Below are 14359 nucleotides of genomic sequence, written 5' to 3'. Positions count from 1 at the left end.
CCTAGGACCTTATCATTAAGTGTATAAGTCCTGCTAAGATTTGCTTTCCCAAAATGCAGCACCTCGCATTTATCTGAATTAAACTCCATCTGCCACTTCTCAGCCCATTGGCCCATCTGATCCAGATCCTGTTGTAATCTGAGGTAACCCTCTTCGCTGTCCACTACACCTCCAATTTTGGTGTCATCTGCAAATTTACTAACTGTACCTCTTATGCTCACATCCAAATCATTTATGTAAATGACAAAAAGTAGAGGTCCCAGCACCTGGTGCAATAGAGCAGGGAAATGCTGTCTAACTCAGGGATGTCATGCATTCCATAATAGTCTGGGCTAAGAGTTAACTTCCAATGTTTGAAGGGACTTGTACATCTGTCAAAAATTGAAGTGTTTTTTGTTTAATTTAGGGAGTTCCAGGATTTAATGGCCTGCCAGGGCCTCCAGGACCACAAGGGCCTACTGTGAGTATTGAATTATTTTAGACTTGTGTAAGTTTTAAATGTATCCATATTTCAATTTGTCTCTCCATAACTTGTACAGAGGCAAGAACCTAAGACCACAAGAGAATACAGATGACGACATGATTATTCATACCCTCCTTGAGTCATCCAAGATTTCTCAAATATATTTCCAGTAACTTGGTGCAAACATTAACTGAATCACAAAATCAGACAGTAGATAGCTTGCATCTATTGACATGGCTGAGTGCGTGGAGTATATGAAATTAAACTGTTGATCAACTATAATCAAAATGAACAGGAGCAGAACAGTTTCAAGAAGCCTGGATTACCGTCTCCTGCTTCTGTGTTTCTAGGCTATAAAGAAGGCTCCTTTGCTCAATTCACTGGTTTCCGACAAAGTGTTTGGGTGTATGTCTGATTTTTTTTGTCCATATGGTCTCATGATCTTACCCCTGCAGTGATAATGTGCCCTTGAACAGGCAGATTCTAACTTGGCACAGGCACACATATGGCACTGAGATCAATTTCAGTTTCTTCTTTCACCCAGCTCTTACAACAATACTCCAGTTGATTGTCAGCCTAGAGTCGGTTCAAGTCTTAATATAGAATAAAATTGCAATAAAACATTCATATCCAGTGGCAAGTTGACAGCCAAGAAGAGTCATCAATGACTGATCTCAGATTACATTTTAGTGAGTGGGTTTGATTATCTGAAAAGGACTTTTCACTCTCCCTTCACTCACTGAGGAAGCTGAATACTCAGGTGCTCTTCAAAGACATATCCGCCATGGACATAAATTGGGGAGATGTAAAAAGTAGCATAATGAACAGAAACAACATTTGTTTTTCATACTGGTGAATGAAACATTTTTACAAATGCAGCCAGTCTTGGAAAGCAGTATAGAGACAAAAAAACCCAGCAGATACTGGAATCCAAAGTAGACCAGCAGGAAGCTGGAAGACCACAGCAAGTCAGGCAGCATCAGGAAGTAGAGACATTGATCTTTTGGGTCGAGATCCTTTATCAGGATTGGAGAGGGGGAATGGTGCTCAGAAATAAATAAAAAGAGGCTCGGGCTGGGGGAAAGGTAGGTGGGATAGCGATAGGTGGATGCAGGTAAGGGGTTATTGTGATAGGTCAGTGGAAAGGGTGGAACAGATAGGTGGGAAGGAAGATGGAGAGGTAAAGTCAGGTCAAGGAGGCGGGGAGGAGAGTAAGGCTGGGCGTGGGATAAGGTTGTGGATGGGAAGATAGTGAAGCTAGTGAGGTGGGAGGTGGAATGGAAGGAAGGAAGGAAGCGGGGCTGGAAAGGAAGCCGGGAATGAGTTGTCAGATTAGATTACTTTACAGTGTGGAAACAGGCCCTTCGGCCCAACAAGTCCACACCGACCCGCCGAAGCGCAAACCACCCATACCCCTACATTTACCCAGTGCCGCCCATTAGGTTATTTGAAATTGGAGAACTCAATGTTAAGTCTTCCGGGCTGTAGGGTGCCCAGGCGGAAGATGAGGTATTGTTCTTCTATTTTACTTCTTCTGATTCACTGCAGCAATGGAGGGGGCCGAGGATGGACACGTTGGAGTGGGAGTAGGAAGGGGAATTGAAATGGACAGTGACTGGGAGGTCAGGTTGGCTGTTTAGGGCCCAATGACAATGCTCATTGAAGCGGTCACCTAGTCTACATTTAGTCTCACCGATGGAGAGAAGATCACATCGGGGCCCTGGATGGAGGTGAGAGTGGTAGCATATTGGTAGGTATTGCATCTTTTTCAGTTACTGGGGAACGTGCTTGGGTGGTGGTGGGCGTTGGTGGTGGGAGCGTTATTGGAGGGGTTGGTGAGGAGTGTGGTGAAGGGAATGATATTTGCGGAAGGCAGACAGGTGGGGAGGGGAAGATGTTCTGGGTGGTAGGGCCTAATTGGAGTTGGTTGAAGTGTTTGAGGATGATATGTTGGATGTGGAGGATGATGGAGTGGAAAGTGAGGACAAGGGTGCCTGTCTGCACTATATTTGGAGGAGGGGGAGGTTTAGAGCAGTGGAGTGGGGAATGGAGGAGGTGCAGTGGAGGGCTATCTGGATGATGGTGTTGGGGGGAAATGAAAGTTGTTGGAAATAAGAGGACCTCTGGGATGCTTGCAAGTTGAATGTCTCCTCGTCAGAGCAGACACGACAGAAATGGAGGAATTGGTAAAATGGGAGGGAGTTTTTGCAGGATATAGTATGAGAGGAGGTGTAGTCCAGGTGTCCGTGGGAGACTGTGGGTTTATGGTAAATGATGGTCTGTAAACTGTCACCAGAGATGGAAATGGAGAGGGCAAGAAAGGGGAGGGAGGTGTCCGAGATGGGCCAAGTGAATTTGAGGGCAATGTCGAAGTTGTTAGCGAAGTTGATGAACTGCTTCAGTTCAGCCTGGCATTGAGTTCTCCAATTTCAAATAACCTTTCCATGCATTTCCCAGCTCCCCTTTTGCCTCTTCCCTTCAATTTCCACCTCCCACCTCACTAGCTTCACTCTCTTCCCATCCCCAACCTCATCCCCCATGTTCAGCCCTTACTCTCCTCTCTACCTCCTTGACCTGACATGATCCATCCATCTTTTTTCCCACCTATCTGCTACACCCTTCCCATTGACCTATAAACAACCCCCTACCTGCATCCACCTAACACTACCCCACCAATGTTTCCCCCAGCCCATTCCCCTCCCTCTATTTATTTCTGAGCTCCCTTCCCTCCACCCCAATCCAGATGAAGAACCTTGACTCAAAACGTCGACTTCCTCACCTCCTGATGCTGCCTGGCTTGCTGTGTTATTTCAGCTTCCTGTTTGGCTACTTTGGAAAACAGTATAGGTCAGTTACCAGTGCCCTCACCAGTAAGTAAAAGTGTTAAATGATTAAAAGAATATTAATCAGTCTTTGATATTTCAGGGGCCAGAGGGACCAAGAGGTCCAAATGGAGAACCAGGCATCAAAGGTGCAAAAGTAAGCTTTTATTCATCTCTCTCTTTTTTGATCTGTGTTGTCAGTGCTTACATCCAAACATGGTATATTCCATGATCATATGAATAATTCATTGGTTGTGTCAGCTTTCCTTGAAAATAATCAAAACCTGGGGAGTGACGACAAATGTAGCAATCAAACTGAACTGAAAAGTAAAACTCTGTTTTAAAATAAACTGCATCCACTTATCTGATTTTCTACTCTGTGGGACACTGGGAGATATTGGTTTAACATAATGGCTGGATTTTCCTGGAAATCTTGCTTTTGTTCCCTGCTGTGTGTTGCCAAGCCATACAGCTGTTGGAACATCAGTGTCAAGTCCAATCCTATTGTCAGGGAAGAGTGAAGACTGCAGATGTTGGAAATCAGAGTTGAAGAGTATGGTGCTGGAAAAGCACATCCGGTCAGGCAGCATCCGAGGAGCAGAAGATGAAGAGGTTATATTCGAAACATCAACATTCCTGATGAAGAGCTTGTGCTTTAAACATCGACTCTCCTGCTCCTCTGATGCTGCCTGACCGGCTGTGCTTTTCCAGCATCACACTCTTCAATCCTATTATCATCCAACATACAGATTCCAGAAGGATCACCAGATAGCAAGAATGGCAACCTTGCTTGATTTGCTGCCTAATTGTAAATACGGGATTGAATTAGAAGGAGAACTCCTACTGTGTGTGTGTGTTAGCTGTGGTTGAGTTGGCAGCATGCTTGCTTCTGAATTCATAAGATTCTGTATTTGGTTCCCACTCCAGTGCACTGTTGAGGGTGTGTTAGATTAGATTTTTTAGATTTAGATTACTTACAGTGTGGAAACAGGCCCTCCGGCCCAACAAGTCCACACTGACCCGCCGAAGCGTAACCCACCCAGACCCATTCTCCTACATTTACCCTTTCGCCTAACACTACAGGCAATTTTAGCATGGCCAATTCACCTAACCTGCACCTTTTTTGGATTGTGGGAGGAAACCGGAGCACCCGGAGAAAACCCATGCAGACACGGGGAGAATGTGCAAACTCCACACAGAGAGTCGCCTGAGGCAGGAATTGAACCCGGGTCTCTGGCGCTGTGAGGTAGCAGTGCTAACCACTGTGCCACCATGCCGCCGACCATGCACATTTGAAGGTGACATCTTTTGATTGAGATATTAAACCAAGACCCCATTTTCCGATTTGGGTGGTTGTAAAAGATCCTTTGGAATTCACTTTGAAGAAGATGGTGCAAGTTATCCCTCAAGTTATCCTGACCAACATTTATTCTTCAATTAACATAAAAAGCAAATAGCTGGTCATTATTGTGAAGCATGCTAAATAAATGCAAGTTTTTCTTTCCTTTTGACTGCTGATGGGTGGAAAAGAATAACCTTGACCCAGATAATGGATTAAAATTACAAAATAAAGCAGATTGCAAAGAACAAATGAAGAGTACACTCAATAGATAGGTATCTCCACATGCTATGTTAACTCAACATGATTAAAATTATGCAGTTCTTTGTCTCAACATTTGCTTACGTAGTTGATATTTATCTACTAACGTAAAATGTGAAAAGAACATTCTTAAAGGCTTTATCTCCCTGTGTAGGTTTCAGGCTAATCCACACCCAAGAATCTGCTCTGAATACTCTGCTCAAATTTTATCGCCTTGGACAAATTACTGCACAGCTGAGAAAATTGACAGTATTCCATAAAAATAAACAACATTCTAAAAACAACCCAAATCTGATTATCTCTGATTAGTAATTTGTTGTTAAAAGTTTCATGGCCTGGATCATGATCTGGATCTTCAACAAAAACTAATCAGTTCTTCCTTGGGCAATAGCATACCTGTGTAACAAGATCTTTTAAAATCCATCCATTAGTTATGAGATGTATTGTTTACAAACAGATTGACAAACTGGTGAAAAAAAAATCTATCGTCCATCTAGGGTAATAAAGATGTTTTTGTATCTTCCATTCTTTTACAATCATTCTTTGTTTCCCAGGGTCCAGAGGGGCCTCGAGGACTATATGGTACTCCTGGAGCTAAAGGTGAACGTGTAAGTGTTTAATATTATCACACCATCCTTGTAAAAACCATCATAAATAAGGTACAGTTTTCTTAATTATTTGCTACTACTCTTTTTGTAAATGTGCTGCAACCTCTTAGTGAAATAAAGATCCACTTGGTTGGAAACTGATGGAACTATGATTTATCTGAACTGTGTCACTGAGTGTCACTGGGTTGTCAAACTGTACACGATTGATGCAAGCCTAATGCTTGTCTTCCTGCTCACTGCCCATACTACCAGCATTAAGAGATAGTGATTATAAGCTGGATCTAAGAATCCAAAATTTTCCCAGATCCAGAGGCACTGTGACAAATTGTGGAAATTTCTAGCAAACACTGATTACTTTCATGTGTATCAGTATAGCTCAAACCTTTGTCCTTCCTAGTCTAGGTGGCACTGACAGTCACAAGTGGATGGCTTTTTCTCCAGTCAGGACTACTGTCTAGCACAGGACTGAAGATAGATTGATGCACTAGCTATATTTTGGGCAGATTGTCCCACAACACAGTGTGCCAATGGAAAGTACAGTGCTGCGTTACATCTCAAAGGAGGACTTGTCAGTTCTAAAAGTGGCAGAACTGCCTTAATTTTGTTTTAAACAAGGTAAAAAAAGAACTTGGAATGAGCAGCAGTCTCCTCAGAAAAAAAACATGTGGGACCTGAAAAGCTGGACATTTTCACCTGGATTTAATGAGGGACATATCTCCTGATTTGAATTGATTTGATTTTTTATCACTTGCACCTAAGTACAGTGAAAAGCTTTGTTTTACGAGCAATACAGGCAGATCATAGTAAGCAAAGACATACAGATTATAGGGTGCTTGCACAGAGTGAGGTATACAGGTTACACTGCACAGGAGGTGTGTGAAGCAAGATCAACATTAACAAGATCAACATTATTTAAAGTTATAGAGTCCATTCATCAGTCTAATAACGCAGCTGTTCTTCAACCTGCTGGTGCATGTATCTTCTGCCTGATGGAAGAGGTTGTAGGAGAGCATTACTGGGGTAGGGGGTCTTTGATGATGTTGGCAGCCTTCTGCGGCAACGCCAAGTGAAAATAGAGTCCATGGATGTAAGATTGGCATCCATGATGGGCTGGGCTGTGTACAGAATCTTGTGTAGTTTCCTACAGTCCCGGGCAGAGCAGGCCGTTATGTACCCGGACAGTATGCTTTCTATGGTGCATCTGTAAAAGTCAAGAAAGGTTCTTATGGACATGCAGAATTTCCTGAGTAACAGCTAGTTCTAGATTCTCCTACAAGAGGAAACATTTTTCCCCATGTACCTGGGAAAGACCTGTCAGGATCTTATATGTTTCAATCAAGTTGCCTGTTACTTTTCAAACTCCAGCTGATACAAAGCTGACCTGCCCAACCTTTCTTTATAAGACAACCCACTCCATTCAGGTACTAGTCTAGGAAATATTCCCTGAACTGCTAATAAAACATTCACAACTTCCCTTAAATAAAAGAGCTCAATCCTGTGCAGACTACTCAACATGCTTTCTTACCAATGTCCTGTAAAATTAAAGCATAGCTTCCTTGCTTATGGGTTCAATTCCCCTTGCAGTGAATGATAACTTTCTATAAGTTTTTTAATTATTTGTTCTCTCTGAGTATTAATCTGCAATTTCTCACCATTTAGATCATATGGTTGTTTCTAGTTTTCTTGCATAGTATTTGAAGCACAATCCACAGAGGTTCATTATCTACTGTGGCAAATGCTTTTGCTATGTTGAAGAATGTAAAATCTGACCTCTGGGAGCTTTTGCCAAAAGTGGAAGAGCTGTCCAACATATTAGACAAGCAATGACTTGATCATACTCACTATATCATGGTGCTTGAGTATGTTTCAGGACAGACCCACCAGAACAGGTGGTGCTGTTACATAACCCTTCAATATTGCCAAGAGTCCCAAGTATCATGGCAGCAGGTCAAACGTGGGCAAGGAAACCTCATGCTGACCACCACCTACTGCAACAGCTGCTTCCTGTTAGCTCCACCTTGAGGACCATCCAGATAAAACAGCTTTGCATTGGCTTATTGCTAGGTGAACATACGTTACGGAGCAAACAGTTCCATGATCTATATAACAAGCATCATTCCCCACATGGATTGGAATACTGACATCACTTAGGATCTTTGATTCAAATTAGTGACAATGCAGGAGGTGCCAATGTTTTGATTTGGGATAACTCCACGTGGTTTCATATTTACCACGTTTTTAAAAGAGGATGTTGTTATAATGAGACCATGCCAAGCAGAATTCGTCAGGAAGAGGACACTATATTTGTTGATTTTAGCCAACACATTTCTTCCAAATGTTTCTGATGCAGACACCCAAGTCACAACCAACCCTATCATTAACGTCTTCTAGAAAGATGATCCTTTCTTCTGTTAGGTTTTTAAGGAGGACTTCATCAGGGTTAGAATAGAAGTTTCACTTGGACATTTTCTGAGTCAAGAGTTGGGATATTAGAGCTGCCGTAATATTTATGGCAGGGCTGGGGGTGATGCATCATGAGTCTTTCATTTCTAAGGTTGGGATGCTCTGTCGGTGCATCCTTTTATGGATGGCAAGGAAAATCCAACAGATTCAAAGTTTACTGTCAGTCATGCCTTTCCAGTAAAAGATATATTCTCCTGCTTTTTTCCTTTAAACCCAGTCCCTAAGATGGTGGATCTCATTGACAGCAGCAATATGAGGAGCCTTGATGTATCATGTGATATACTTGCACTTCTTCTTCCTGAAGAGTCACGTTGGCAATTATCTGTGAGTGTTGTAAGTTTCCAAGTTTTCCTTCTTTGACCACACAGTTGGTGATTCTACAGAGTGTGGTCCCCCAGCTTGAAGAAAAAAAGGAACAGTTTCATTTGAGGGTATCTTTTCTGGACCCCTGCCCGTTTGGGATGAGAAGAGAGTATCCTTCCCAGTCACAGATGTTACTGCCAATAGATGCCTTTGTCTCAAAGGTGTGCATGACCTTCATGTATCTCTTTCCTGTATGTAGATTCTTAACAAAGGACTGTCAGTTACACAGGATGACCCTAGTGCTAATTTTCCATCACCATGGTAGCTGTTGATTAGAAGTCTGCATCTGACTTTGTTTAATGTGACCTTGGGGAGCCACCATTGTCCATATGGTCTTGTTGGACTGGCTATCAGATTTCAGTAATGTGCAGTATTCCTGCACAGCTGGTGAAATACACACACAGTCTTCCTTCTGTTCTGCTGTTGAGGATTTTTTGGCCTGCACTTGATGTTCACCAGCCATTAACTCATCATCATGGATGGTCCTACCAGGAGCAAGGAGGTCACAATGATCCCATCAGGGGGATCTCTCCACCTTGTCAAGGTGATCATCTGTCATAAGGTAGAGTGCAGTTTTCACTTCTTCAAATTAGTTTTCAGGTCATGGGTAACATTGGCAAGTTTATTATTCAGTTGCATTTTTTAAGAATTGACTTGCTGGACCTTATCAGTAGAACTGGACAAGTTCAACATGTGATGTAGGACAGATGGATCACTTAGACTGTTGTCTTCCTTGAAGGACATCTGTGAATCATTTTTTTTATTCAGGTGCAAGTCCACAGATGAATAAACTTATTAGTTGAAATTTCGCAGCTTGCCGTGAAGCTCTAGGTTTTTAATCCCTCTGTTAATTTATGAATGAAATATTATTGCCTCATTCACTCCATTGCTCTGAATTGAATACCACCTGAGCCACCTGGCAATGTGCTTGTTTAAAATCAGAAAAGGGAAATGTGAGATGATAGTAGGTCCCAAAGTATTAATGTCCCAAAGGCCATGGTTACATCATATAAGCTACTTCAGGGAGCAGTAGGAATAGTTACTGCCAATTTTTTTTTTAAGAATGGATTCCCTACAGTGTGGAAACAAGCCCATCAGTCTAACAAATCCACACTGACCCTCCAAAGAGTAACCCACACAAACCCATTTCCCTCTGACTGATGTACCTAACACCATGGGCAATTTAGCACAGCCAATTCACCTGACCTGCATATCTTTGGACTGTGGGAGGAAACCAGAGCACCCAGAGGAAACCATGCAGACACGGGGAGAATGTGCAAACTCCACACAGACAGTTGTCCGATGCTGGAATCGAACCTGGTACCCAGATGCTGTGAGGCAGCAGTGCTAATCACTGAGCCACCGTGCTGAATAACGTGCTCTGTTTGTTAATTTGGATTAGATTAGATTAGATTACATTACAGTGTGGAAACAGGCCCTTCAGCCCAACAAGTCCACACCGACCCACTGAAGCGCAACCCACCCATACCCCTACATTTACCCCTTACCTAACACTACGGACAATTTGGCATGGCCAATTCACCTAACCTGCACATCTTTGGACTGTGGGAGGAAACCGGAGCACCCGGAAGAAACCCACGCAGACACGGGGAGAACGTGCAAACTCCACACAGACAGTTGCCCAAGGTGGGAATCAAACCCGGGTCCCTGGCGCTGTGAGGCAGCGGTGCTAACCACTGTGCCACCGTGCCGCCCAAAATGGCATACTGTTATCCCTCAGGTGACTGTCTGTGTGGAGTTTGCACATTCTCCCTGCATGGGTTTCCTCCAGGTGCTCCAGTCTCCTCCCACAGTCCAAAAATGTACAGGTTGGTTGAATCGGCCATGCTAAATTGCCCATAGTGTTCAGGGATATGTAGGTTAGGTACATTAGTTACTGGAAATGTAGAGTATTAGGATAAGGGTTGGGGTGGGATACTCTTCGGAGGGTTGGTGTGGATTTGTTGGGCCAAATGGTCTGTTTCCTCACTGGAGGATTCTATGGTTCTGTGAGAAACCAGGAGACTGAAAGAGAAAATCAATGGCAACTGGCTGAAATTCTGACAAATAGCACAACAGAGGTCTCCAAGCATTAGATAGTTCCTCCCAACAAGATATGCAACACAAAGGAATATATAGATGGCAAGATAATGATGTAAAATAGGATTAGATACGTACCGTGTATGCTCAAGTAATGATCGATCGCCTGTGAAATGTTTGCACACTGCCAAAGGTAACTGCTCAATTTGTTGTATCTGTGCATGCCAAAGAGTGATGGGAAGGGTACCACTTCACTGAAACCTGCTGTGTTCTTGTCAAACCTGCCCTCTGGTCCCAAGGTCCCAAGAATGAACAATAGATACTCAGCTCAGTTCCAACTGAAAGGCATTGTGATTGAAAACCAGACAGATAATTGATCAGCACCTCGAGAATTCAAGACGTTATGAAATACATCTTTAAAGATTGGAGAAAGCTTGCTACACAGTACAGGCATATGCCAAAAAAAAAATCAATGCACACATCAAGGAAAGCCAAGTCTATGACAATTGGAAGACCAAGTTGCAAACAAAAAAAACATTGAAAATCACCAGAGTGAACTTGAGAATTATTGAAATCTTTGCACTGAAACAAACAAGAGAATTAAGCATTGTGTTTTTGAAAGCCAATTCTGGATAGTGTAACAAACTCATGAAGAGAAGTAGTTTTTTACTGTATGAAAGATCCGTTCTCTCAGTGTTTTCCAGCAGAGCTTATCACATTTCAGCATTATAATAACACAACAACAAAAAACTGGATGCAGATGAGCATGTATTGGGAATGTGAACTTTGACATGCAAGTTAGCTAAATGGTGAGTAAAGTTAGAGAGAAAACAGCATTGGTGATCAAAAGTGGCCGTAAAGAATACATTCAGCACGGTGATATTTCATATATCTAACAGGACAAAATCTTCATCAGCTGCGTTGTTCAAAAGAAAAACCCTCCCAAAAAAGCAACCTCCAGGAATTTATCCATATTCGCAATAAACAATTGAGAGATAAAAATGTCTTGAAAACGTAGCTGAGGAAAGATTGTTTTTTGCAATCAGGATTGAAGAAAACCTCTTCATATCGGTGACACATTCAGATCCCATATTGTCGATGACACTGTTGCAATTAGATGCCATAGAATTGATACTGCAGTGATTCATAGTGGTCTAGCCAGCCTTGTTCAATCACTCACTATCCCTCCAAGTAAGGCCATCAAGGACAAAAATGAAAGTGGAATGACTGGATGATTGGAGGAGAGAAAACATTCAAAGAGAGGCAGCACGCTAGCTTTGCATCAGTAATTCTGTTTGACTAGATTGTAGAAGCTTAGGATAAAGCCAAAATGGAGATTTAACAAAATTATTCAAGGAACTTTCAACAGCCAATCCAGTTGATTGGGCAAAATGTTACTTGATGGAATGATATTGTTGATGATGATACGAATGCTGATGAACTTAATGTTATAGTTGATAATCCATGTGATGATGCCATTCAAAACACATGATTTGGAGATGCCGGTGTTGGACTGGGGTGTACAAAGTTAAAAATCACACAACACCAGGTTATAGTCCAACAGGTTTAATTGGAAGCACATTAGCTTTCGGAGCGTCACTCCTTCATCAGGTGATGCTCCGAAAGCTAGTGTGCTTCCAATTAAACCTGTTGGACTATAACCTGGTGTTGTGTGATTTTTAACTTCATTCAAAACATAGATTCTGTTGAGTTACTTGGTTCTGAAGAAAAAGAGCAAAGTGGGTTTTATGGATTAAAAAAAACTCATTCAGTACATATTCTGCTGCTAAATAATACTGTTTCTCAACTGTGGAGAAAAATGACTAAAATGGTGTAATTGTATAAATAGGTTTTGTTTTTGATGAAATTTGATGACATTTAGCTCATTCAGTGTACAGAAATTAAGGTCTGTTTTCATTATTATGTATAAATACAAATTCAGTAAATTACTTACAGAACCTGATTTAATTTGATTTATTATTGTCATATACTTAATTACAGAGAAATTCTGCAGTACAGACAGATCATACCATATAAAGTGCATTACATTAATAGAAAAGAGTAAAGAATACAATGTTATGGCTGAAGAGAAAGGTCTTTTGTGCTATCTTTGGAGATGGAAATGGTGGGAACAGCCTCTGACATAGCAGCTTCAAAGGGAGGTGGTGGAAGAGGTTTGAAATTATTTTAAATTTATGAAATGAAGGCAGTGCTGGCCAGGCCAGCATTTATTCCCATACCTAATTGCCCAGTCAATTTGCTGTGGGTCTGGAGTCACATGTAGGCCAGACCATAATGGCGGCCATCTTCTCAAAAGGATATTAGTGAAACAGATGCATTTTTTCAACAAACATCAATGATCATTGTCATCATTAGATTCCAAATTTAAAAAAAAACTGAATCCAGACTGTACCATCTGACGCGGTGAGATTCAAACTCAGGTTCATATAACATTACCAGGGCTCCGGATTAATAGTTTAATGATAATCCCATGAGGCTATCACTCGTAAAGTTGTTAGTTGTGCATTACTCTCTGACTAAAATTTAGTCTTAGAAACTAAACTTTTACTTGGGTGTACATGGCGTATTAATTCAAAACAAAGCAAAAGCTCAGTGTTTTCATGCTGGATCAGTGAGTTTGCCCTTACAATAGCTGGACAGGAAAGGTTAAGGTTTGATCTGAACTCAGCTTGGCCTGTCCTTTCGTGATTGCAATGAAAACTGGCAACAGAGGTGAAGATTTTACAGGTTGTTTTTGCTGGTCCATTATCCAGTGATTTGCAAGATTGCATGTATGTGCACATTAGAACAGGATTAGTCTCTGATGCTCTGACAAATTACATAGTTTTCATGTCGTGGTTCTCACTTGAATAATGGGCACTGAAACAAATATCTGTGGAAGGGCAGATTGTGAAGGCATACTGACTTCAAGAGGGAGGTGGGAAAAAATATCCAGGTGTAAAATTTGTCATTTCTATTTTAGGGTACAGCTGGGCATCCTGGACGGGATGGGAATCCTGGACCAGAAGGTCAAAAGGTAACAGTAAGAGTATTATTGATGCTAAATACACTTGTTAAATTGTTAATAACATGAATTTTGCTGTTATCAGTGAAGCAAGTATTCACCCTTTGTGGCCTGAATTTCCACTTCTAAGTCGCAAATAAAATGATAGGAAAATGCCTGTCTCTGCAAACCTGACTCTGGAGAAAGTGTTCCGAACACTTGGATTTTCGATCGGGGCAGGTATTAATTGGAGCTAGGTGCCCAACGGTTTGTATCAGTTTAAAAGTAGTTTCAGTTTTAGGATATGACAGCAGGGAATGCAACTGGGTAAGAAGTGCATTCCTTTTTAAATACTGTTGAGGAAATGTCAGACGTTATGTGGCAGAGTTATAGAATCATAGAGTCATAGAGATGTACAGCACAGAAACAGACCCTTTGGTCCAACTCATCCATGCCAACCAGATATCCCAACCCAATCTAGTCCCACCTGCCTGCACCTGGCCCATATCCCTCCAAGACCTTCATATTCATATACCAATCCAGATGCCTTTTAACTGTTGCAGTTGTCCTAGCCTCCACCGCTTCCTCTGGCAGCTTATTCCATACATGTACCACCCTCTGAGTGAAAAAGTTGCCCCTTAGGNNNGACGCTCCAGGGAAAACAGCCCCAGCCTGCTCAGCCTCTCCCTGTAGCTCAAATCCTCCAACTCTGGCAACATCGTTGTAAATCTTTTCTGAACCCTTTCAAGTTTCACAACATCTTTCCGATAGGAAGGAGACCAGAATTGCACGCAATATTCCAACAGTGACCTAACCAATATCCTGTACAGCCTCAACATGACCTCCCAACTCCTGTACTCAATACTCTGACCAATAAAGGAAAGTATACCAAACACCTTCTTCACTATCCTATCTACCTGTGACTCCACTTTCATGGAACTATAAACCTGCACTCCAAGGTTTCTTTGTTCAGCAACATTCCGTAGGACCTTACCA

The 14359-nt window shown here is 42.0% G+C and overlaps 1 protein-coding gene across 2 annotated transcripts in view; it reads left to right on the top strand.

The window, feature by feature from the left end:
• The window catches only part of LOC122548903 (collagen alpha-1(IX) chain-like), a 118668-nt gene that overhangs the window by 65095 nt on the left and 39214 nt on the right, over window positions 1–14359 (top strand). For both annotated transcript variants that reach the window (XM_043687859.1, XM_043687858.1), the window contains 4 exons: window positions 407–460; window positions 3389–3442; window positions 5440–5493; window positions 13343–13396. In XM_043687859.1, the coding sequence (XP_043543794.1) occupies window positions 407–460; window positions 3389–3442; window positions 5440–5493; window positions 13343–13396 (216 nt within the window). The remainder of the gene's footprint in view (window positions 1–406; window positions 461–3388; window positions 3443–5439; window positions 5494–13342; window positions 13397–14359) is intronic.

The sequence above is a fragment of the Chiloscyllium plagiosum genome, chromosome 4 (genome assembly GCF_004010195.1).
Source record: "Chiloscyllium plagiosum isolate BGI_BamShark_2017 chromosome 4, ASM401019v2, whole genome shotgun sequence".
In the NCBI taxonomy this organism is placed as follows: Eukaryota; Metazoa; Chordata; class Chondrichthyes; order Orectolobiformes; family Hemiscylliidae; genus Chiloscyllium; species Chiloscyllium plagiosum.
This window is presented reverse-complemented; position numbering and strand designations above follow the sequence as displayed.